Raw genomic sequence first — 26,371 nt, 5'->3', positions numbered from 1 at the left:
TTTTTTAGATTCTACGTGTGAGTGGTATCATGTGGTATTTGTCTTTCTCTTTCTGACTTCACTTAGTCTGACAATCTCTAGGTCCATCCGTATTGCCGCAAACGGCATCTTCTCATTCCTTTTTACAGCTGAGTAATATTCCATTGTGTATATATGCACCACATCTTCTTTATCCATTCCTCTGCTGATGGACATGTAGGTTGATTCCATGTCCTGGCCACTGTAAATAGTGCTGCGATGAACACTGGAGTAAATAAATGACTAAATCAAGATAGAAAGTGGTAAATACCACGGATTAGGACATAGTGCTTAGGAAGTTTAAGAGAGAAAAGTTCCAGCTACTGAGTTAGGGAAGACTGTGGATAAGAAGGGGCCATTTAAGCTTGACTTTGATGAATGCCTGAGGTTTGGACCTACTGGAAAAAGGAGGAAGGGAGTTTAGGGAAAGGTAACCATGATGACCAAGGCCTTGCTGGTATGCTTGGAAGGAAGGTAGATGACTAAATATAGCTGGAATGGAGTTTCCTGAAGGACAGGCCGTGTTGTAATTGGAAATTCAGGCTGACATTTTAATCTATATGTCCAGGCTTCTTTGGCAATGCCAGTCCACTCTGGCTCCACATTGTCAGAACTAAGCATTCAGAAGGCCTGAGCAGCTCTGTGAGCTGTCACCTCTGGAGCTCAGTGATCTGCCTGTGGTTCTCCCTGGATAAATGTCAGTGCTGTGGAGATCAAGTGGAGGGGCTAGACATCCAGACACCTGTTGACCAGTGGCAGCCTTGCTGACAACCCATTCTGACCTGGTTGGTGGTCATCTGAAGGCAGGACTTATGTCTGGATTATGTTGTCCCACCCTTTGTGACTGCCTTTCACACAGGGGCCATGTGGTTGCCACCAGCTCACTCTGTGACACTGGTACGTCACTTCTCCATCTGTGACCTGTGGGTGGCTGATCTCTGCAGTAAGGGAGCTGATGTAGGTGGTCTCTAAGGTCCTGCCTGCATGCTCTCAGATTCTGTGAAACAGGAGAGGCATATACACTGTATAGATGAAGTTTTTTTTTGTCCGTGTTCTCAGAGTGCCAAGGGGACTCCACTCCTCATGCTTCTCAGAGACCCTTATATCCTGGTGGCTGCAGGTAAGCTGACATTGCCTCCCTTTGGGAGGAAGGATCTGAGCTTCAGGACTGCCTCAGGGGCTCACTGGACTGTCTCCCCAGGCTCCATCTGCTTTGCCAACATGGGGGTGGCCATGCTGGAGCCCACATTGCCTATCTGGATGCTGCAGACCATGTGTGCTCCTGAGTGGCAGTTAGGTAAGTGACCTAGGTCCTCAACATGAATTTTGGCAGAGGTATGGGCCAGGGACCCTCTTTGAGGTCATTGGTGAGCATCATCAGGGCCAGATCTTGAGAGTCATAGAGGGACAGCATTCTTCCTTCATCAAATTACCTCTCCTGTCTGTATCTGTGAATCTAGCCTGATTGGGTAGGCAGTTCCTTCAAGAAGCAGTCCCCAGTACAGAGTGGGAGGGCTTGACAGGGGTGATGGAGGGGCAACTCACCTAGCTGTGTGGATGAATGACTGCTCGTCAAATGACCTTGGCTTTTCCTTTCAGCTCCATTAATTTGCTATGCAAACTTGTACAAATCACATCAGCTTTCTGAGCTTCACTTTCCTATCACTAAAATGGCTATCAGAATACTAAGAGTTCAGGGGGTAAATCTGACCCTGACGCTGGGAAAGACTGATGGCAAAAGAAGAAGAGGGCGGCAGAGGATGTGATGGTTGGATGGCATCACTGACTCAATGGACAAAAACTTGGGCACACTCCAGGAGATAGTAAGGGACAAAGAGGCTTGGCATGCTGCAGTCCATGGGGTCACAAAGAGTCAGACATGACTTAGCGAATGAGCAACTGAAGAATAAGTGACATAATCTGTGAAAATGCTTTTTACCTGTAGAATATTAGCAAGTACCACCATCACCATCATTGATATTGAGCTTGCCAAAAAGTTAGTTTGGGTTTTTCTGTGTTATGGAAAAACCCAAATGGACTTTTTGATCAATCTTACAGTTTCATCTTTCCCACTCACTGTCCCCCAGATTACCCTTTTGCTTTTTTTTTTTTTTTTTTTACCTCTTGAAAGGTGCTAATGGAGTACACTCTACTGTGAGGGGGCCCTCCAGCTTCCTCTGCTCCATGGACAGATGTCTTCGGACTCATCTGAGGGAGGAGGCCCTGGATCTTTCCAGGAAGCCTAAGGAAAGGCAACAGAGAAGGTTATGTGCCAATCGCTCAGTCACGGCCGGGAGGAGAGCTTATGTGGCCAGAAGAGGAACTGATAAGGACCTGATATAGCTTAATGTGCAATGACAAGCACTAAATCTAATTTTTTAGGGGACGATGCTAAGCAAGGCTCCCAGCTGCACTCCTAGTGCCAAACTGGATTTTTCCAAGCTGCAGCTGCCTCTGACCATGACAGTTAATTGAGTCGGTGATCAATGCAAATAAACATCTCCTGCCCAAAGACTCCAGATGCTGGGGCTCTTGGGCAAACGGGCCACCAACCATAGCTCAGAATGGGCCCTCCCTGACCCTTCTTCACCCCACAGGAATATTAAAAGCAAACTAGCCATCAGTCAGTAACTGGTGAATTGCTGACTTTGGGTTTATTTGTAATCACCCTGACAGTTTCTGTTAGGGTGCACTGTTTCCAGTCAGGATACAGAAAAACAGAGAGAGAGGCTGGTGAGACCCAGAGAAGTGCACAGGCTTGATGTCAGACAGTGCCTTGTGCAGGCAAGGCTGCAGTAGAAAGTGCTCAGGAGAGTGAGTGAAAGACTGAGGAGGTCTTGTCCTCCACCATCCCTTACAACTTTCTTCAGTGCCCTCTGCATCTGTAAGCCTAAATACAGAGGTTCTTACCTGGAGAGTGTATTAAAATTCAGATTGCAGTTCCCTTCCAACAATTCAGTAGAAACAAGTTGCATTCCTGGTAAGTTTTCCGATGATGCTGATATGGCATCAGTGACCACACAGAAAAAGACTGCTCTCCATGCAGACCCCTCTCCAAATTGTTGGGAGGAACAATTCGTAGCCTGTGGCTGAACACTCTCCCAGTGGCCCGCTATGTACCCACTACTCTCACCCAGTGGAGGAAAAAGCTCAGGCTTTGGAAATATGCCCACCTGCATTGAAATCCTGACTCGGCCACTTACTGGGTGTGTCCTTGGATAAGTTACTTAATGTCTTCAAACTCCACTTTTTCTTTTTTATTTGTAAAAAATGGAGGCACTTTTCTGATTGTTTTCAGAGTTAAATAGACTTATGTATTCTAAGGGCTTCCCAGGTGGTGCTAGTGGTAAAGAATCTGCCTGCCAATGCAGGAGACACAAGAGATTCGTTGATCCCTGGGTCGGGAAGACACCCTGGAGTAGGAAACAGCAACCCACACCAGTATTCTTGCCTTGAAAATCTCATAGACAGAGGAACCTGGAAGGCTACAGTTCATGGGGCTGCAAAGAGTCGTACACAACTTAGCGCGCACACACACATGTTCTAAAGGCATTAGCATGGCGCTTGGGATAGAGTATATACTCGGGAAATAAAACCCATTTCTGTTTTCATCATTGTTTTTGTTGAAATCACTTTAGCAGTCACAGCTATGTGTAATCCCCAACCCTTGAAGATACACTGTGAAATATATCTGTAGAGATACAGTATGGAACACCTCATTTGCACAAAATGCTACTGAATTGCAAGTTACACTCGGATCCTAAAGAACAAACCACGTTGGTTGAGAAAAATCTCATTCAGGAAATTCCACATCACTTGAAATGATGTCAAGCAGATGGATCTAGCAGGCCTGTGGTCTTCCTGCTAGTGCCCATTTCCAGATATGAGGCAAACAATTGAGTGGTTGTTGTTTAGCTGCTAAATCATGTCTGACTCTTCTGTGACCCCTGACTGTAACCCATCAGGCTTCTCTGTCTATGGGATTTCCAAGGCAACAATACTGGAGTGGGCTGCTGTTTCCTTCTCCAGGGGATCTCCCTGATCAAGGGATCAAATCCAAATTTACTGGATTGGCAGGCAGGTTCTTTACCACTGAGCTACCTGGGAAGCCTCAAACAATTGAGTAGCTATACCATTAATTTTTTTTTAAAGCAATGAAACATAAATACATGGTTTCATGGTTACAGTTTGAAACAGATTGCCACCTGCATAGATAGACTAGACAAATATATTAAAGTGTGTTTCGCCTCCAGTCCATAGAAGAGGATATTAAAAGCAAACAAGACATCAGCCAGTAACTGGTGAATTATTGACTTTTGGTTTATTTGCAATCATCATGTCAGTTTCTATTAGCACTGTTTCCTCTCCACACAGAGAGACAGAGGGAAGCTAGTAAGACTGAAGGAAACTCATGCTGCCGATTCCATGCAGCTCTTTATGCTAGAGCCGTCTGTGCTGCTACACTACTGGTGTGGGTGGTAGAAGCACCTACCATCAGAGGGAGAAGGTCTGGGTTCAAGTCTCGAGTGTGCTACCCACTGGTTATGGTGATGCTAGTTAAGGATGATACTCAGGGGGGCACTTACTCTGTTCCAGGGGCCTTGCCAAACGATTGTTTTACGTTAATGGTCACTTATGCCTGGTTGCTAGCCTGTCTGGTAGGAATTATTATTCTCACATTTCAGAGATTTCTTAATCTGAACCAATTTTCCACTGCCCTCCTAAATCCTGAGCCCTGTGGAAGTCTCTGCCATAGGCAAGTGTCCCTATTTGTTGGGGTCCTGTAATGGACTGGAACCTGGTGGTCTGGAGTCAATGATAAGAAAGTGAAAGAGAGAGCTGGAGGGAGGGGGAGAGAGAGAGAAAGAAAGACAGACATGGGGACCCAAGCTCTGATGGAGCAAAGGTGCTTTAATGATCTTTCTGTGAGTATATATAGGTTGTTGTACAAGAAATTTCTTTCTACAATGATAAAGATCAGAAAATCAAATGGACAGCAACCGTTACCAAGGGAACAAGGGATTAATAATGGTCACCAGGCCAGGAGACTATCCATATCTCAAGAAAGAGGATCAAGACTAAGCACTTTTGTCGTAAAGAGAATGTTTACTGAAGGAGATTCAAGCCTGTCTCACATAATGACCTCAGTCCTGGGAGCAGCTTGCTGTTCCACTGATAAGGAACAGAGGACTTATGAGAAACAGCATGTAGGAATCCTCCTGTTAAACACTCCCTGATAATTCCTCCTTATTTATAATATTTGTAAAAAGGATTCTGACCATTAGCGTTTGTTTAGTTTTAACAATTTTTGCATGAAGGCAACAGTAGATGACAAATATAGTTGTCAAGACAATCACCAAAATTACAGTTCCAGACCCGATGCTCTGAGTAATGGTTTGAAACCATCCACGTGCATCTAGCCCAGATAGTTGATCAGCTGGTTGTTCAGCTAAAGTTTCCAAATTAGTGGAAGAGGGCAGATTATTAGAAAAGGTTTCAAAGATTTCTTTTTGTAATAATTGTACATTCAGAGAGGCGTTATCATGTATGTTTTGTAAATGAAATTTGATTTGTTCCCAGTTGTAGGTGCTACTATTGAATCGAACAGGAGTAACAGAAAATTGAGTAGAATTCCAATCACATTTTAGCATCACCTGTTTTTGTACATCTGTTAATTGATCTCCGACTCATTTGATGGCTGTTTTTAATTCCTGTATTTCATCTTGAATATCCTCATCTATCTGAGCCTGAGTGGCCCACATAGTATGAGCATCTTTAGTCCAGTTTTGGATACAATTATGTGTTTGAATTGAGGTTTGTAAAACAACACCAGTGATGGCAGCAGTGGTGCAAATAGCTATTAATCCCAAAATGCCAAGAATCAGCCATCCAATGAATTGTTTAGATAGCTGGAGCAATTTAGTAAGTAACCAGGAAGCAAGTCCAGCCATGGGACCTCCTTCCCAGGGCCGCTGGAGATTTATTGGTAACCACAGACTATGTCAAGATTGAAGAATCAAAAGGGTTTCAATTCTCAAGGAAACAGAAGAGTTAAGACAAGTATATAATTTGCAATTTATACAAGTTACAGAACGTAAAGTCTTCTTGAATTGTAAATTTCCTGTAGCTACAACAAAAGCAAGTGGAACACAGGCTTGTATGAAATATGATTGATTATAGGGAAAGAAATAATTACTGTGACTATGACTGGTACCTGTGAAATGTCCAGTCTAAGTCCCAAGTTCTTTGGTGCTCGCAGCAAGTTTCCAGATGTCCCATTGTTTAGGCCCAATCTGTTTATCGAGGATGATTTGAGGGTGAGAAGGTGGTATTTCACCATCAAGCCAGCCAAGGAGTCCTTTTCATGGAAGTGTTTCATTGAACTGTTGGTAATCTTCTATGCTACTTGAGTAGCATAGTCACACATAGTGCTGTCAATATCATCTGAGCAGCTAGATACCCACATACCATGGGGTCCCCAAACAACAATGGTATAATTGGCCATAAACATTAATTTCCCTGATTTAGCTTGACATTTATCTCAATAAACAGAAGTATACCTAAAGTCTTTATAAGTAAACCCCTTACATTTTAACTTTTGCCCTTTTCCTAGAGTTCTGGTAGTATTGACATGGTTTTTATAGAAGGACAGGACAGTAAACAGTCCAAACAATGTGCAGAAGTTCCTTTTTTGGGGGCAGGATGAAAGCCCATGTTTGTCAACTAACATTAATACAAAATTTTGTTGGGCCCATGCATAAAGGAAGGATTTCACAGCCTAGAGAAATGTTAATTAATTAGCCTTCCTTCTTTCTCAGGATGGGTGGGCCCCTCCAAGCTCCATGGAGGGGGCATAAGTATTGAGTCATTAGTGGATACAATTGGTCCTATATCCATTCTATAACCTACAATAAAAAGAGGGGTTTGGGGTACATGTCCAGTTTTGATGCAGGATACAGGATGCTTGGGGCTGGTGTACTGGGATGACCCAGAGGGATGGTACGGGGAGGGAGGTGGGAGGGGGGTTCAGGATGGGGAGCACGTGTGCACCCGTGGTGGATTCGTGTTGATGTATGGCAAAACCAATACAATATTGTAAAGTAATTCGCCTCCAATTAAAATAAATAAATTTAAATTTAAAAAAAAACAACCAAAAAAAGGGGGGGTTTGGTATATAAGCCCAATAAGTGTGATCAATCAAGTCAGCCTGAGTGGGGGAAGCAAAAGCAAGCAAAGCAAGCATAGCAACAAAAATATTTTCAGGATTCCAAGGCATTCCCTACTGAGAAATCAGATTTTCAACCTGGTTAGTAAGGGTTTTTATCTGTCTCCAAGTAGGGAGTTCATAAGGTCGATGATGTCAAGTTTTTTGGAAATTTTTAAAGCCGCCATGGCTTATACTGGAATTTCTTCCTCCTGGGGTTTTTGTTGTTTCGTCTCTAGTTTGACTGTTGGGGGCCCACTTAGGTCAAATCTTCTGAAGAGGAAGCCATGTAAGTTCATTGGATCCATCTGGAGAAATAGAAGCATACCCCTTTCCCTGTAAGATTAGTTTCCTAGATTTCCATTGATTAGTTAACCCATCTTGATACCAAATGGGCAGAGGAAGGGAGGTGTCCTTCAATGTCTTGAAATGTTTTTCTGCTTTTGTCAAAATATCTCCTTGCGGTAAGTTAAAAAAATTTAAAACAAATAAAGCTGTATTAACAATAGTTATAGGCTTAAAGAATATATTGCGTTGGAATCTAGTAAAGTCTGCTCTGGATAAGGAAGATAAAAGTGTTCCTGTGTATTCCCCCTTATTTAATTTTTTATTTGTAGTTTCCGTGTGTAATGTGTTTGTTTAACTATGTCTTGTGTTTGTGGATTATAAGGAATGTCTGTAATCTGTTTAATAGAGAATGAATGTAAAAATTGCCTGAACTGCTTAGAAATATAGGCAGGGTCATTGTTTTTATAGAATTAGGTGTTCTCATTATTGCAAAGTAAGGTAACAGGTGGGTTATAACATGTCGTGTAGTTTCACCTTGGAGAGGTGTGGTCCATATAAAAGAAGAATTTGTATCGATTGAGACAAGTAAGAAGGAAGAGGAAGAAAGTTCAGGGCAATGAGTTACATCCATTTGACATAAGATTCTCTTTCATTTGTCATAAACCTTTTTTATATTTTTGTATTCATCATTTTATTTGCCACTTCGTATATCTTTTTATTAAAAGCGTATATCTTGCTTTTCTTTAGCAACTATGAAGTATCTTGTATATTAGCATTTTATAGATTGGTCGATATATTTATTATATATTATATTATATATTTTTTCTATATAATATATTTATATATATATTTATTAATAGTCTAAAATCTCTTTAGTTTTCCTGTAAGAAAAACTTTTTGTAAGAGGAGGTTAGTGTTCAGTAATTAATGTTTTAAAATCTTACTTTATTTGGAAATGACCTAGCTATTTAATAAACTTTTATCATTTACTTTAGTACAATTCTAGAAATTTAAGTTACCCCAATCCTGAGATTATTTTAGATAGACTTTTTAAAATATAATTATTTTTAATAGAGTTTATCTAAAAGTTTTCATCTCATTTATGTATTTATATATATATAGTTATTTTTTGTTGACAAATTTAGTTTTACCTTAAACCTAGGCATAATGAAAGTATTATACAATGTTGATGACTTATGACATGTCTTAATTAGATTGGCAAATAATTATATTTAAATTATATTTATATTTAAATAAACATTATATTTAATATTGAATATTTTTCAGTTCACGTGAACTTGAATTTAAATAGAGCTCATTAACTTCATATTACCCAAAAACAAAGACATACATTGAGACATAGATAATTTTAGATAGACAGGCAGACATAGTTTTCTGCTTGAAATTTAAAATATCTTTTTGATTATATATATATATATATTTTTTTTCTTTTTTTTTCCTGAGTTCCACCAATTTGTTTATGGCTGGAGTCCCAGAGAGAGTGGGCTGTGTATCCCAAGGACATGATAAGAGTTAACTTTAGGTTTTTTCTTAGGCCTGTTTTTGTTTCCCAGGCAGAATTGGAGCTCCAAAAAAGTATTTTAACAAGTTAACCTTTTCCTAACTGCACGTGTAAGAAGAACTGGTTTTGCAGTTTCCAAAAAGATTTTATTTTTATCAGTTTTTTCTGGATTATAAAGAATATCATGGCCATTCAGTGTCAAAAATATCATTTCTCCTTTTTGTAGTTACAGTATATTATTAACGATATACGCATGAGGCAATTGCTCTCACATTGGAAGTAAAGTCTTGGCTACAAAATTTTGACAAATAGTAAATGGCAACCTACTCCAGTATTCTTGCCTGCAGAATCCCATGGATGGAGGAGCCTGGTGGGCTACAGTCCACGGGGTCGCAAAGAGTCAGACACAACTGAGCGACTTCATTTACTCACTTACTTAGGACTGTTAAGCATACCTTGAGATAACACAGTCTATTGAAATCTTTTATGAGGCCCTATGTGATTAGGGAAAGGAAAAGAGAAAGTTAATGTCTCTCAGTCTAAAGGGTGTAAAGGTATATTAAAAAAGGTATATTAAAAAAGCAATCTTGTAAATCAGTAATAATAGTGTGACAGTTTTGAGGAATAGGAGTAGGTGATGGGATCCCTGGTTGTAAGCACCCATAGGTTTTATAGATGCATTAACTTTTATAAAGTCTGTTAAGAGATGCCATTTGTTAGATTTCTTTTTTATAACAAAAATAGGAGAGTTCCAAGGAGAGCAAGATTTCTCAATATGTTTTAATTCTAATTGTGTGCCTATAAGTTCTTTAGCAGCCTGTAATTTTTCTTTCATAAGGGGCCATTGCTCTGTCCAAATAGGCTCATCATTTTTCCAAGTTATTTTAATAATTGCTTTGTTTGTTAAATGAGCAGTGGCCCTTAGGAAAAATGTGGAATGTATATCTGAATTTGCCATTGTATAAGTCCCTTCTTATTAGATTAAGGGGTGCATCTATCACATAAGGTCTTAATGTTGCAGGCTGGCCTTTTGGTCCTTCATATGGGTACATTTGAACATTTTGATAAATTTCTTGTACTTTGGTTTGAGAATTCCTGCAATTTGGCAAGAGATTTTTTTGTATAGGCCAGAATTTGGGCCATAAGTGTTTGGAAATTATAGTAATATTAATATTAGATCCAGTGTCGAGGAGACCAGAAAATTTTTTATCATTAATTTTGATATTTATATTTGGTTGGGCATATTCAGATACCAATGATGTCCATAAGGATTGTTTTTGATCTGTACTGCCAAATCCGCTTGTCTGTATATTATTAGAGGAGTTAATAGAAATGTAAGGTAAAAGAATTGAGCAATTTTGTCTCCCTTTTTGAATTGTCATAGAATCTGAGATGACATCATAATTTGAATCTCTCCTTTATAATTTGAATCAATTATTCCAGGATGAACAGTAATTCCTTTAGAAGTCAAACTAGATTGGCCAAGTAAAAGACCAAAGGTTTGTGGGGGCAGGGGTCCAAAAAGTCCGGTAGGTATTTTAGAAGGGACTGCTTGAGGGTAAATGAAAAAAGTCACTTAAGGCTGGTATATCGGACGGCAGTACTGCCAGATCTTGAGGGTTTAAAGGAAAAGATAGAATTTGCCCCTGGTTTTTGTTGAAGGGGACCTGGGGGGTCCCCTGCTTGGAGTTTCCTGGAATAGGTTTTCTTTCAATATCAAATTTAGATTTACAGTCTTTGGCCCAATGCATTCCTCTATGGCAGCGAGGGCAGATTCTTGGAAGTTTTTTATTAGCCATCTTAGGGCAGTCCCCTTTTAAATGGTTTTTATCTCCACAGGTAAAGCATCCTTCATTTCCCTTTATAAAGGCAGCAGCCATTGTCTCAGCTAGCATTTGCATCTTTTGAGTTTCTAATCCAAGATTGCAACAAGCCTTCAAATAATCAATAATAGTCCCAGTCTCACGAATTGGAGCAATAGCTTTTTGACATTCCTGATTCGCATCCTCATAAGGAAGTATTTCTCTAGCGGGTTTTTTTTTTTTGGTTTCTTCTCCAATTACAGTATGGGAAATAACAATTTCTAATCTAGTTAAAAAATCAGCATAATTTTCATTAGGTCCTTGTAATATTTTAGTGTAGCTACCTGTAGGCTCTTCTTGAGGAGTAATTCGATCCCAGGCTTCAAGGACCACTGTTTTTAATTGTTCATGCAATAAGGGAGGGCATTGTATTTGAGCTTCTATTGTATCAACTTGTCTGGCATCAGTTAACATTTCAAAAGTAATTTGGTTTTGGGGAGTGCCAGCTCGAGCATTCTTGTTAGCATGATCTCTGGCTATGTCGTAAACCACATTGTCCATTGAAGATATTCTCCTGGTTTAAGGCGAGCTTTTATTAAAGTTCACCAATCATAGGGAATAAAGTTTCCAATAGAAGATGCCACAACATTTAGAAGCTCTTTAATAAAAGGTGAATGTGGGCCATACATAGTTATAGCCTTTTTCATTTGTTGCATGTAAAAAAGATTAATACCATCATATTGAGGTATTATGTGCCCTTGAGCCTCAGGATTTCTTCAAACTGAAAAGACGGAGAAACCGTCAGTGTCAGAAACTTGTGATTGCAAAGCCAGTAATTCGGAGAGCCTCTGTTGTGGAGGAGAGAGAGTTAAGTGCTAATTTTTTGCAAATATCAGTCTGTGTTAAGGACTTATCATTATTATCTAAAAAAGTATTGCTGGTTTTGGTGTCAAAAGTGTCTCAAGAGAGTTGTTGTTAGAATCATTAGGTTCTAGCAAAGGAGAGACTTTTGGATTTGTGCCTGCTGGCACAGGAGGAGCACTTGGAGCAGCCAGGGCAGGGCTTGTAGGAAAATTTTGAAATATTTTATGTTGTTTTAATTGGGCATTTTGTAAAGTTTTATCATTTAATTTATAGTCATGTAATAAGTGTTCTGTCTGTTGTCGAATACCTTGAAATGGCAGAATTACAGCTTTAATGAGAGCCCATAGGGGCCAGAAATCAATTGGAATATTTTATCCTTGCCTGGCGGCTCATTCAACATTTTCTTTGACCTAGTGCCAAATTTCTAAATCAAAACTACCTTTATAAGGGAACCAAGGGTTACACTCAACCATTGTTTGAAAGCAAGCCTCTATTCATTGGCGCAAAACCAAAAGTCCCTGAGCTTTAAACAAATGGTGAAGTAAAGTAGAGAAATGATGGGGCTTTCCAGCCATTTGACCCGTGTCTTAGTACTTACCGACATCAATAGGTCTCTTGAGTCACTCTGTCAGAAATGCCAGATATACCAGAGTCTCTGTTCTGGGGGCCACTTGTTGGGGTCCTTTAATGGACCAGGACCTGGTGGTCCGGAGTCGACGATAGGAAAGTGAAAGAGAGCTGGAGGGAGGGGGAGAGAGAGAGAGAAAGAAAGAAAGAAAGACACGGGGACCCAAGCTCTGAGGGAGCAAAGGTGCTTTAATGATCTTTCTGTGAGTACATATAGGCTGTTGTACAAGAAATTTCTTTCCACAATGATAAAGATCAGCAACCGTTAGCAAGGGAACAAGGGATTAACAAAGGTCACCAGGCCAGGAGACTATCCATATCTCAAGAAAGAGGATCGAGACTAAGCACATTTGTCGTAAAGAGAATGTTTACTGAAGGAGATTCAAGCCTGTCTCACATAATGACCTCAGTCCTGGGAGCAGCTTGCTGTTCCACTGATAAGGAACAGAGGACTTATGAGAAACAGCATATAGGAATCCTCCTGTTGAGCACTCCCTGATACCTATGCCCTAGCCTCTTCTCTGAACACTTCTTTCATCTTCTTGCCCTAAGACCTAAATGTTTTCTGAGAACACCATTTTCCCACACTCCCATTGATGGAAGTTCTGGGGCTTCCCTGGTGGTTTAGATGGTAAAGAATCCACCTGAAAAGCAGGAAACCCAGGAAGATCCCCTGAAGAAGGGAATGGCAAACCCACTCCAGTATTCTTGCCTGGAGAATCCCATGGACAGAGGAGACTGATGGGTTACAGTCCATGGGGTCACAAATCATCAGACACGACTGAGTGACTAGGCGCGTGCACACGCGCACGCACACACACACACGCACACACATTCCTTCAGACTTGGCTTTCTTTTGCTGCTTCTAAGTCATTTCTTCCTCATTTTCCTTCAACCCTGATTCCCAGGGACTTCCCTGGTGGTCCAATGGTTAAGACTTTGTGCTTCTAAAGCCATGGGGCAGAGGTTAGATAGATCCCTGGTCAGGGAACCAAGATCCCACTGGTTCATGCTGCCTGGTACAGCCTTGAAGAAAAAAAGACCCTAATTCCATTGAAGATCATGTCATCAGATTGTACCACCCCACCCCTCTTCATTGCAATTATCTATTGATCCCTGAGGTATCCCTTCTCTTTCATTAAATCCACCAACACCTGGTTCATATTCTTTTCCCCTTTACTCCTGTCACCACTATTGATGACTTTAGTATCCAGGTGGATAACTCTACCAACATCTCAGCCTATTCCTTAATCTACTTTCTTGCAATGATCTTCTCTCCACCATAACCAATCAAATGTTTCTGTAATATGGACCTTGAAATCAACATTAATTGAAACACCTCTGAAATGTCAAGTCCAGGTTATCACTGTCTGTATTCCCTGCTCAGCTCTTCTGATCAGTATCAGTCCAGTTGCTCAGTCATGTCCGACTCTTTGTGACACCATGGACTACAGCACGCCAGGCCTCCCTGTCCATCACCAACTCCAGGAGTTTACTCAAACTCATGTCCATTGAGTCGGTGATGCCATCCAACCATCTCATCCTGTCATCTCCTTCTCCTCCTGCCTTCAATCTTTCCCAGCATCAGGGTCTTTTCAGATGAATCAGCTCTTTGCATCAGGTGGCCAAAGTATTGGAGTTTCAGCTTCAACACCAGTCCTTCCAATGAACATTCAGGACTGATTTCGTTTAGGATGGACTGGTTGGATCTCCATGCAGTCCAAGGGACTCTCAAGAGTCTTTTCCAATACCACCAGGGTGTTAGGTCTTCTAATATCCTTATATTAACATATTTTGGCTACACTGAGATCAGCAGTCCATTCAGTTCTTTCTCTGTTTACATCACCACTCGTGTGTTCACTTCTTTCTTTATTGGTTGTGAGCCATGTGGGATCTTAGCTCTCCAGCTAGGGATTGAACTCATATCCTCAGCATCAGAAACATAGAGTCTTAATCTCCAGATCACCAGAGAAGTCCCTGCCCTTCTTTCTTTACTCAGTTTGGAGTTCATATGATGAATCTGCATCCATCATTAATGTCACTCCTTTGAAAGCATTGTTAATGCCTTTGCCCCATCTGCTCTTCCTCTGAGATTGTCACATGAGAAGCCTTAAGTCTCGTTAAGTCTATCTGGTTGCCCACTCCTTGCCTGCACCTGAGCAGTGAAATGGGGCTATAGGAAACACATACTTGGCTATTGGTCTCACCTTGTATCGATGGCCATAAATCTAAAATTAAAAAAAAAAAAAAGAAATGAAAAAAATTTTAAAAAGGACAAGCAAAAAAAAAAAAAAAAGGCCATGAATCTAAAGTGGACTCTCACACTATCACATTTAAAATAATCTTTCTTTTAAGTCCCTAGTTTCATTCTTCCTACTTTCTGAAAGGACTGACTTACACTATCCCATTCAAACCTCCTCCACATTCTCATCCCTTCGCCTCATCATTTTCAACTCCTAGTCATTCACTGAGGAAATAGAAGCAACAAAAAGGGACCTTGCATGTTCTCATCACTAGATATACTTGGACCTGTGTGCACATCTAGGGCCTTCTCTGTATGGTTGAAATGTTCCAACTCCTTCAGGGGCCAAACTTCTTTTTTATTTTATTTCCTTTTCTTTTCCTTTCCCGTCTGGATTCCATCTCCTCTCATCTATTTAACTGGCTACTATCACCTTTGCAATCACCTCATCTTTTGTTAACCTTTAAAGGAAGGAGTCCCTGAAGGCTCAGACCATAGATGCGTGTTCTCTCTCTGATCTTTCATAGGTCACCCCGGCCATTCCCCTGGCTTTAAGAGTTGAATTGGTAGGGACTTCCTTGGTGGTCCAGTGGCTGAGGCTCCACCCCGCCAATGCAGGCGGCCCAGGTTTGATCCCTGGTCAGGTGGCTTCCCAGGTGGCGCTAGTGGTAAAGAATTTGCCTGCCAGAGCAGGAGATACAAGAGACTCGGGTTAGATTCCCGGGTTGGGTAGATGCCCTGTAGAAGGAAATAGCAACCCACTCTAGGATTCTTAGGGCTTCCCTGGTAGCTCAGAGGTTAAAGCGTCTGCCTGCAATGTGGGAGACCAGGGTTCGATCTCTGGGTTGGGAAGATCCCCTGGAGAAAGAAATGGCAACCCACTCCAGTACTCTTGCCTGGAAAATCTCATGGATGGAGGAGCCTGGTAGGCTACAGTCCATGGGGTTGCAAATAGTCGGACACGACTGAGCGACTTCACTTTCACTAGTATTCTTGCCTGGAAAATTCCACGGATAGAGGACCCTGAAGGGCTATGGTCCATGGGGTTGCAAAGAGTCCAACACAACTGAGTACACATACACAGACACAGGGAACTAGATCCCACAAGCTGCAGCTAAAGACAGTGCATACTGCAGCGAAGATTTCCCATGACAAAACTAAGACCCAACACAGAGAGATAAATAGATATTAAAAAATTAAAAAGAAAACAAATTCATAAACCAATTAGTTGAACCCTTTTATTTTTCTTTAGGATCTCTCTTCAGAACTCTAGACTTGTCCATTCAATAAGGCTTCCGATTTGCATTAGGTATTTTTGTTTGTTTTTCTCGCTAAAAAAACCTGTTTTGGTTATTCAGTTCTCAGTTTAAATACTACCTCCTCAAAGGAGTCTTCCCTAACCCCCTGAATCTAAGTTATCCCTTATTCCATGTCACTCTTCCTTATCACCACTTTAAACTTTCTTCACAGAACTTATCACTGTCAAAGTCATCTTTTTTCATGTATTTATTTACTTGTTTGTTGTCTATCTCCCTCCCTTGGAATGTAAGCTCCCTGGAGGCTAGGATTTTGTCTATTTTATTCACTCCTTTAATCCTGGTTCCTGGAATACCTGTTACATAGTAAAATCTCATTAAAAATACTGAAAAAAATGAAAGAAAAAATAAGACTCAGAGAGGGTAAATTTCCCATGGTCACAGAGTGGTTAAGCCACAGTTTGAACCCAGCAGCAAAGCCCATGATCCAGTGTGCTTGACTCTATTTTCACAAAAAACTATGGGACAAGGGCTTCAGTTTACAATATTCTTTTACATACATTTATTAATATTTAATTTGCTTCTTCATGTAATCTAGTGTGATAGAATCACAGCTTTGTGTTTACTGGACGTGGAAACCAAAGATCAAAAAGGTTTAGTAACTTATTCAAAGTCACCATCAGAGGGAATTCCCTGGCAGTCCAGTGCTGGACCAGAACTCCATGCTTCCACTGCAGAGGGCATGGGTTCAGTCCCTGGTTGGGGAACTAAGTTTCCGCAAGCTGTGTGGTGTGGCCAAAAATAAAAGGCACTGTCAGAGCAATAGAAGAGCAGGTAAATAATAAGGTAGAAATTTTACTTCCCAGGAAGTAGGTACTGTATGTCTTTCTCTAAAGCTCATGCTCTTATGCTGACAATCACGGGTATTTTATACATGAGAATGGGTCAGCAAAGTCTTTCATCAGGAAGTGTAAGAGGGGAGCTGGAGGGGGACGTGACGTTAAATGTGTTTGTTCAGTCGCTAAGTTGGTTTGACTCTGCGACCCTATGGACTGCAGCATGCCAGTCTTCCCTGACCTTCACTGTTTCCCAGAGTTTACTCAAACTCATCTCCATTGAGTTGGTGGTGCCATCCAGCTGTCTCATCCTCTGTCATCCCCTTCTCCTCCTGCCCTCATTCTTTCCCAGTATCAGGGCTTTTTCCAATGAGTCAGTTCTTCACATTAGGTGGCCAAAGTAGTGGAACTTCAGCATCAGTACTTCCAATGAATATTCAGGCATTTGATTTCCTTTAGGATTGATTGGTTTGATCTCCCTACAGTCCAAGGGACTCTCAAGAATGTTCTCCAGTACCGCAATTTGATAGCATCAGTTCTTCAGTGCTCAGCCTTCTTTATGGTCCAGCTCTCACATCTGTACATGACTACTGAAAAAACCTTAGCTTTGACTATATGGACCTTCGTCAGCAAAGTGATGTCTCTGCTTTTTAATTCGCGAAGTTTGTCATAGCGTTTCTTCCAAGGAGCAAGTGTCTTTTAATTTCCTGGCTGAAGTCACTGTCTGCAGTGATTTTGGAGCCCAAGAAAATCTAAACAAAGCCCTGCTCTTGAGGACAGCAGAGGTGTGGGGGCCCTATGTCATCTGCTCTGGGTTTGCACAAGGATCTCTAACCCACAAAACAGTGGTTTGGGATCCTTGAAGGTAATGGGGAAACTACACTGTCTTGTAAGACCCAAGGTGTTTCAGAGTAGCCTAAGGTGAGGACCTGTGTCTTTCTGCAGGTCTAGCCTTCTTGCCCGCCAGTGTGTCCTACCTCATTGGCACCAGCCTCTTTGGTGTGCTGGCCAACAAGATGGGTCGGTATGTAGCCTGGGGATCTGGGAAAATTCAGATGGGAGAGTCTTCTGAGGTGTTCCCTGTACCTGGGATGATGGATGATAGCTTGTCTGAAGTTGAAAATTTAGAACAAGTACTGGCAGATGCTTGTTCTAAGGGTGGGAATGGATAGCTGGTGAGGGCAGTATAGAGAAAGGATTGGTTCTGAGCTTGTTGTCATGGAAGATGCAGTGAATATATGAGGGGCAACCTTTACTTTCCAGATGTTATGGTCCAGTTGAAGAGATAAAATAAACTTCACAGAGAACAGGTATGAAGAAAACAGTACCCAGAGGCCGTTGTTGTCAAACTGTTATCCATGGAGCCCCAGGGAACTCTCCAGAGGCCACCAAGTGTAAAAAGGGTTGGGGGCTCAGAGGTATAAGTCTGAATTTCTTTCCTCCAACTACAGCGAGAACAGGTTTAATTTTACCTTTGGAGTGTGATGTAAAGATTTGAAAAGTAATTTAAAAAACCATTTCCATAGGAAATCAGAGAAGGAAGGAAGTTTGGTATGTTTTGTGGTTTTTGAGATGGACCCTGAAGACCAGATAGAATATGCATCGATGAGAGGTATAGGCTGAGTTAAGCAACAGCAACATTAAGTTAGAGCATTATTCCCAAGGGGAAAGGACCTTCTGAGTCAACTGATTCCTCTTCTAAGGGAAGGAAGACCATGTCCCATTGCTCCTCGTCTGCTTCTACTCTGGGAAGAGGTGTGGAGCCAGGGAAGAGATGAGGGGTGAATAAGGGGCTGGGGAAGGGCTCACCTGAGTACAAACTGGTCCTGTAGAGATGTGTTTATCTTCTCACATCCCAAAGGGTTCCTGGAATTAGGGATAGTAGGACTGGCCATTGAGTTGGTGATGGGTAGCAACTGGAAGGAATCTCAACCCTTAGCACTGTTTGAAAAATGCTGGTTTTTTTTTTTTTTTCTTTTTTTTAGGTGGCTATGCTCCCTGATTGGGATGTTGGTAGTAGGTACCAGCTTACTTTGTGTAAGTATAATAAGGTCTTTTGGGGAGAGTCAAAGGGTGGGAAGAGTGTCAGACACTTAAAGACAACTTTCCTTTGAAATGAGCGGAGGATTAACTTGGCAAGGACTGTCAGAAAGACTGTTTCTGTGGAATTTAGGTAGGAATTTACCCCTAGGGGAGATGCTACGCCATCCCACTGAAAGGAGGTGGGTAAGAAGAGGGAGAGGGCAGTGGGGGCAGCTGAAGACAGAAATCTGAGGCTTTATGGAGGCCACATGAAGCAATCGGCTTCTCAGGGGGCGCTAGTGGTAAAGAACCTGCCTACCAATGCAGGAGATGAGAGAGATGGGAGTTCGATCCCTGGGTCAGGAAGATCTTCTGGAGGAGGAAGTGGAAACCCATGGATGGAAGGAGCCTGGTGGGCTACAGTCCACAGGGTCACACAGAGTCGGACATGACTGAAGTGGCTTAGGGTGCGTGCACATGAAGGGATACACGTTGGCATCTATTTTGGGGGTCTGTAGAATGGTGCATTTAATGCCTTCACTTACATACCTCACAGTGACAGGATCCCAGAAGCCACTAGAGGAACCTTCATTATCTGTGCTTCCATTTCTAGCACCAGAGTGTTTGGTAGAGGAAGAAAAAAAGAAGGGCTTTTCTATTTTCAGGAGTCCCCTCCAAGCCCTCTAAACCTACATTTTCTCCTCTCCAGCATGGAAATCAGAAGCACCCTTGCCTCCTAGGCTTGAGGGGGAATGAGATGGCCGCAAAGCCCGGAGTACAGTGCTCAAGAAAGGCAGAGAGTCCTGATCGGGGGGCAGGGTCCAGTCCCAGCTTGGCCATTTGTTGCTTGTGTGACTCTGAGTTCACTACATCACCTCCCTTGGCTCAGCATCCACATCTGTGTAGAGGGGATTCTGCTGCCATCTCAAGGGATTACCCAGACCCAAACTGCAGTGGTGTCTGGCTCATAGGGAGCCCACTGTGAATCTTAACCAGTACTAGTACTAAAATAGAAATATCCCCATGGGCTTCCCTTGTGGCTCAGTGATAAGGAATCCTCCTGCCAATGCAGGAGACGTGGGTTTGATCCCTGGTCTGGGAAGATCCCACATGCTGTGGAGCAACTAAGCCCATGTGCCGCAACTATTGACACCTGCGTGCTTAGAGCCTGTGCTCCACAACAAGAGAAGCCTCCACAGTGAGAAGCCCACACACTGCAATGAAGAATAGCCACCACTCACTGTAACTAGAGAAAAAAAATAGCCCACGTGGCAACAAAGACCCAGCACATCAATCAATAAATAAAATTTTAAAAGAAATTAGTAAAATAATTTTAATTCATTCCTAAGGCCCTGTTTTTAGCTAGTGACATCTAAATGGTATGTAAAACCCCTCAGGGGTGAGTATGCTAGTGTAGCAGGTGTGGGAGACAAATGCCCAGGGAGGGAGGTAGGACCCAGCAATAGAGGAAAACAAGGCTTCCGTTGGGGATCGGGAGGGTAAGAGAGTGAATGTCACAAGCCGCTGAAGCAGCAACACAAACCACGCCACCTGCTTGTGGGTAATTGGTTGTTGACGACTCTTTGTCTTCTTGCTCCACTGGCTTCAAGTCAGGGTTTTACTAAAATCTCTATGCGTTTCTACTCCTGCCTTGCAAATAGATTCATCTGTACCATTTTTCTAGATTCCACATATATGCGTTAATATATAGCATTTGTTTTTCTCTTTCTGACTTACTTCACTCTGTATGACAGACTCTAGGTCCAGAGACGCAGATGCAGACAGGGCTGGGGATGGGGAGAGGGGAAGGTGGGATGAATTAGGAGATTGGCATTGACATATATACACTACTGTGTGTAAAACAGCTCGCTAGTGAGAAGCTCCTGTATAGCACAGGGAACTCAGCTCTGTGCTCTGTGATGATCTAGAGGGGTGGGATGGGGTGGGGGGCGGTGCAAGAGAGAGAGGATGTATGCATGCATATGGCTGATTCAGTTCATTGTGCAGCAGAATCGAACATAACATTGTAAAGCAAGTATAGACCAATTTAAAAAAAGATAAGAAATAAAAAAATAACACCACCACCACCTGTGGATGATATTGCAGATAGAAAAGAGAGGAAACTCCACTCTAGGTATAATGAGGACAGAAGTGTGTGTCTGGGTGGAGGGGGTAGAGGAAGGGGAGGGAGTGTCCATGGGCCATTCACTGCAGTGACTTGAGAGTCAAACCTGAGGTTCACACTTGATCTCACTGCTTATGTTCTGAAAGTCTCGGTGGGAACCCAAATGGCACCAGTTTAGATTTCATCGCTGTAAATGGAGGTAAAGATTCTTTTTCATCAGAGGTGTAAGAATCAAGAGATAACACATGCGGCACATAGTACCTGGTTGATAAATGCGTTTCGTAGGAAAACCCTTTGTTTTTGTGCTGTCCTGCCTGACACGCCAGCCCCTGCCCCCACCGGATTCCTGATAATTCTTCCTCCTTTCCTCCTGCAGGTTCCTCTGGCTCATGATATTTTTGGTCTCATTGGCCCCAATGCAGGGCTTGGCATTTCCATAGGTAAGAAGTACCCTTAAAGGAGACCGGAAGCCCCTGAATGTTGGCTTAGGGTCAGATCAGAGGGGGTACATGGAAAGGCAGGGGGGATAGGAGAGCAGCCGGCAGGGGTGTCGAGAGACAGGTTCATGACTCCTGGTGGGAACGGGTGTCAGTGAAGAGGGAGGACAGACAGCAGGCAGAGACAGTGGAGTAAAGCGGGAGGGGAGGAAGGGGATGTTACAGACAGGGAGGGGGCTGTGTGTAGGACTGACGGCCGTGCCCTGCTTGCTGTGACCACAGGCATGGTGGATTCCTCTATGATGCCCATCATGGGACACTTGGTGGACCTGCGCCATGCCCCGGTCTATGGCAGTGTCTATGCCATCGCTGATGTGGCTTTTTGCATGGGCTTTGCAATAGGTATGTTGGCAGAGAGACAGGGGAACACCAGGACCTGGTAACCCAAATCTCCCTTTATGGACTATTTACCTGCCAGAAGTGCAGCCAGGAGGCTGGTCTTCCTAGGGTTCTGAGATATTTGGCCCTGGGGCATCCTCTGGGTCACCTTTGGCCCCTAGCATGGTGTCCTCCAAGTGGTTAAGAATCAATAGATGCTTGCAGATTTGCTTTATTCCTCACAGGTCCGTCCACCGGGGGTGCCATCGTGCGGGCCATTGGCTTCCCCTGGCTCACGGTCATCATTGGGGTCACGAACATCCTCTACGCTCCCCTCTGCTACTACTTGAGGAGCCCCCCTGCCAAGGAGGAGAAGCTCGTAAGGAGCTCTAACTACTGCTGAAGAAATATTTTGTTTCTTTCATGTCTCTCTCGTTCCTTTTAATTCTGTGCTTCTTTTTTTATATATCTGTTTTTATTTATTTATTTACTGTGCTAGGTCTTAGTTGTGGCATGCGGGACCTTAGTTGTGGCATGTGGAATACAGTTCCATGACCAGGGATTAAACCCAGGCCCCCAGCTTTGGAAGCGCTGAGTCTTACCACTGGGCCACCTGGGAAATCCCTATCTCGTGCTCCTATTTCCTCCCTCTTTGGTAGGTTCTTTGCTCCGTCATGTTTTCTGGTTCCCCTTTCATCTCTCTCTTTCCTTTGTCCCCTTCCTTTCTTCTTCCTTCTCTACACAACCACTTTCTCTCTTACACTGGTCAGTTAGAAAGGGTCCTAAGTACAGAAGGAAAATGGGAGGCTTGCAATGCGTTGGGGTCAAGGACCATCAAAGGCATCATGTACTTGCGGTACTTATAGCAAAGTGTGAATTGCCAAATCACGCCCGCAGCATGGACAGAATCCCACTGGGCACGTTCGTGCGTTCATTCCTTCACTCACATCTGTCATTATCCCTACCAGGCCTTTTCCTAAAGTACCAACAGCCCAGGGGAGAGAACCACAACAGATTATTTTAGTTAATAGACGCTTTCTTCTTACTGCAGCAGGAGCACCTTGAGGGTCTGGGTGGGTTGGGGGCAGATGTGTGTGCTGCATGCTAAGTCACTTCAGTCATGTCTGAGTCTTTGCAACCCATGGACTGTAGCCTGCCAGGCTCCTCTGTCCATGGGATTCTCCAGGCAAGGATACTGGAGTGTGTTGCCATCCCCTCCTCCAGGGGATCTTCCTGACCCAAGGATTGAACCCGTGTCTCTTACATCTCCTGCATTGGCAGGCGGGTTCTTTATCACTAATGCCACCTGGTAAGCCCAAGGGTGTGGATGTGGAGGCTGCTTAAAGGAACAGAAAAAGACAGGAAAGTCCGATGAGGGGCGATGCCCATTTCAGCTGGCTCCCAGCTATAGCCTGTGCTACTGCTATTAGGGTTCAATGAAAAGCTTATCACATGGTTGTCCTAACCAGCATGGCTCCACCTGGTGCTTTGGGTGGACTGTGCACGTATATGAAGCAAAACGAGGGTCCTTTTCTGGTTCCTTGAGTCTTTTCTGAGCGGCCCTAGACTTGGATGAGCTAGTTTGGGAGGGGGAAGGGGAAGCTGGTGAGAGACGGGCAGTGATTTCTCTTCCTGCTTCTTGCTGCAGGCAGTTCTGAGCCAGGACTGCCCCATGGAGACCCGGATGTATGCAGCTGAGAAGCACACAAGGCAGTTTCCTCTGGGAGAGGACAGCGATGAGGAGCCTGGCTGTGAGGAGTAGCTGCAGAAACCAGCCCCTGGACCTCGTCACATGAAGCTCAGACTTCAGCGACCGCTTTGTTCCTGGACCTAGATCACGACGGACTGTTCAATAAGCTTCACTTCTATCTCCCCTGGTGTCTCCTTTCCTCCCCTCCCATGGGTGCTGCCCCCAGGATCTCTCCTCTCCTGTGTCACTCACAGCTCTCCCTCTAAGCTTTGATGCCTCAGCTGGCCCACCTGTGGTGGGAGGACAGAGTGCTGTTTCTTCCTCGGCTTCTGTAAGGCTGTGATGGGTTCTGCAAGGAGTGACTCATTTCATGGAGGCGGCAGTGAGCACTGTTCCCTGAAACCAGCGGGGTGGCTGACAAACCTCATTTCATCTGTTATCTGATTTTCTCTGGCAACTTCCCAACAGTCTATAATAGAGTTCTGTTCTCTGTTCCTCGACGTGGTCTTCCCTGAGTTTCCCTAGATGAGTTAAAGTGTCCTCAACCCTGTACTGCTGCTACGTGGCCAGCTTGGGACATCCTTTGGGTGTTTGTTTTCTAAGCTGAGTGTTTTCTCTGTGGCCAGACCTACAGCTGCTGAAATGAGTCTGTCTTCAGTGACAGGAGGGCTCCTATATTCCTCATTACCAAGGGGAACTGGAAAAAATCTGCTTCTCTTATGCATGAGTTACTGACATTCTCATGATGTCCCCTGTGGGCTTTTTCTGCCTTACCTTAAATTTCTTAGATTCTGAGAAATAAATAGGAGAGAAAATGCAATTTCATGGGAAGAAGTAAAGCAGCTGTGCTGAAATCCCTTCCAGTCGTGGGTTTCCTAACACAGGGGTTATAATGAGGCATTGTTCACATTTGCTAATGACTAAATTATTCCCTAATGCAGACATGGCACTTTTATAGCATAGGAAAGTGTGGATGGAAATATAGTAGGTCCTATAAATATTTTGACATTTAGCAAAAATTTTTTTGAAATAATTGCTAAAACAAGATTTCAAAGAGATGGGAGACACAGCAGTTACCTTCAAGTAGCTTCTTATCCCTTCAGGCAAACTGGATATATGCGTGCATGCTCAGTTGCTCAATTGTGCTCAACTCTTTGCAACCCCATGGACTGAAGCCCACCAGGCTCCTGATCCTTGGGATTTCCTAAGCAAGAATACTAGAGTGGGTTGCCTTTTCTCCACCACAGGATCCTCCTGACCCAGGGATCAAACCCGCATCTCTTGTGTCTGTCTCCTGCATTGGCAGGCAGACTCTTTGCCACTAGTGCCACTTGGGAAGCTACAAAGTGGGTATACACCAAGTAAAAATATCAGTGCTGCAAGTTTGTATATACTCTATATTCCAGAATAAAGAGGCAGGGATGCTCATGTTCTGGGTGGGGAATAATGGTGGAGATGGAGGCAGAGGCAGGAGTGGAAAGACCCACAGGCACAGACTTGGGGTTCCTGGATGTTAGATTGGGGGTGGTCAGACGTTACTCTGGAATGACGCCTGGCTCTGATAATGGAACTCCTCTGCAAGAGTTTGGTGGGTTTAGTGCAAGCCCTGAATCATCAGAACACACTCTAGCTGAACCTCAATGAATTCGTACCACTTGGATAATGGGTATGTGATTTATGGATGTGTTTTTAGGGAGTTGGCATTAACTAGACTTACTTGATTTGCAAAACACTACTTATATCATCATACTTATATCACCATTTAGTCAGGATAATATTATCTCAGATTTTGAAGGAGCTCAAAGATAAGATTAGGAAATAATTTGTCAAAATATGGAATCGGAGACTGCAAATTTAGACTGAGTGTGTGGCCACTGTGACTCTTATACAAGGTGAGAGTGGAATAGGGTAGGGCGTGGAGGCATCAGGGGCACTGACCACGGTTTGCGCGTGCACGTGTGCTAAGTCACTTCAGTCGCGTCCGACTCTGTGACCTCATGGACTGTAGCCCACCAGGCTCCTCTGTCCGTGGGATTCTCCAGCCAAGAATACTGAAGTGGGTTGCCATGCCCTCCTCCAGGGGATCTTCCAGACCCAGGGGTCAAACTCAGGTCTCCTCCATTGCAAGCAGATTCTTTATCATCTGAGCCACCAGGGAAGCATGACAACAATACACTGCTGATTCTCACATCCACAAGGAGGACAATTTATAATAAAGGACAGGCTTGTTACAGAAATTGTTCACGCATTAAAGAAATAGGAAGAAAAAAATAAGAAGAAAAAAAAAGAAATAAGAGTTTTTAAAGGAGTAATCCATCTTTAACTTGCCAGTTAACATTTAGCAATTTAAAACACATTTAAGGAGAAACAATGGATGCAATTTAGTCAGGCTTTCAAATAATGTTGATAACAGTCAACGCCAAACACTACAAAATAAGTCAGGACACATTTTTTTTAAAACAATTATAGATCAGAAATAGGTAAAAATATAGCCTATATATGGAAGATTATTTAAAGAAAGAGAATCTTATAAAAATAGAAAATTAATTAGTCTTTATTAATGCTTTTACAAATGATATTAGGAAAAGAATTCATGGTAAACTTTCACATTCACAGGTGACATTAAATTCTTTTAAAAATGAAAATACCAACCTAGCAAAAATGAGCAATAAGAAGTTTCTTTTTGTTTGGTTTTTAGTTTGAGGTGTTTGTGTGTGTGTGTGTGTGTGTGTGTGTAAAAGTAGCATAAAGTTTAGATGGCCTCCACCATGGCCAGGTTGAAGAGTCTTATGAAAAGGGGGAGCTGCAGAGGCAGAGACTATAAACATTTATAGGGTGAGAAGCTCAAACTACCAATTAGATGCAACAAAGGAGACAGTGGAACTCAAACTATTGTGCTCAATTTGTTGTCTAGTCACTAAGTCATGTCTGACTCTTTGCAATCCCATGGACTGTAGCAAGCCAGGCTTCCCTGTCCTTCACTATCTCCCAGAGTTTGCTTAAATTCATGTCCATTGAATCAGTGATGCTATCCAATCACCAACAGGCCAGAAAAATACT

At 42.9% G+C, this 26,371-nt stretch overlaps 1 protein-coding gene across 2 annotated transcripts in view; it reads left to right on the top strand.

The window, feature by feature from the left end:
• The window catches only part of SLC18A1 (solute carrier family 18 member A1), a 41,922-nt gene extending 18,111 nt beyond the window's left edge, over positions 1-23,811 (top strand). The window contains exons 9-16 of one of the 2 annotated variants that reach the window (XM_018052249.1): positions 1,078-1,138; positions 1,220-1,315; positions 17,605-17,683; positions 18,645-18,696; positions 21,183-21,246; positions 21,526-21,645; positions 21,867-22,000; positions 23,270-23,811. In XM_018052249.1, coding sequence (XP_017907738.1) covers positions 1,078-1,138; positions 1,220-1,315; positions 17,605-17,683; positions 18,645-18,696; positions 21,183-21,246; positions 21,526-21,645; positions 21,867-22,000; positions 23,270-23,383 — 720 coding nt within the window. In that variant the 3' untranslated portion in view covers positions 23,384-23,811. The remainder of the gene's footprint in view (positions 1-1,077; positions 1,139-1,219; positions 1,316-17,604; positions 17,684-18,644; positions 18,697-21,182; positions 21,247-21,525; positions 21,646-21,866; positions 22,001-23,269) is intronic. The other variant, XM_018052250.1, reaches the window with a different exon arrangement.

The sequence above is a fragment of the Capra hircus genome, chromosome 8 (assembly GCF_001704415.2).
Source record: "Capra hircus breed San Clemente chromosome 8, ASM170441v1, whole genome shotgun sequence".
NCBI classification, from domain to species: Eukaryota; Metazoa; Chordata; class Mammalia; order Artiodactyla; family Bovidae; genus Capra; species Capra hircus.
The sequence above is the reverse complement of the archived record's forward strand: the minus strand, read 5'-3'. Positions and strand labels throughout refer to the sequence as shown.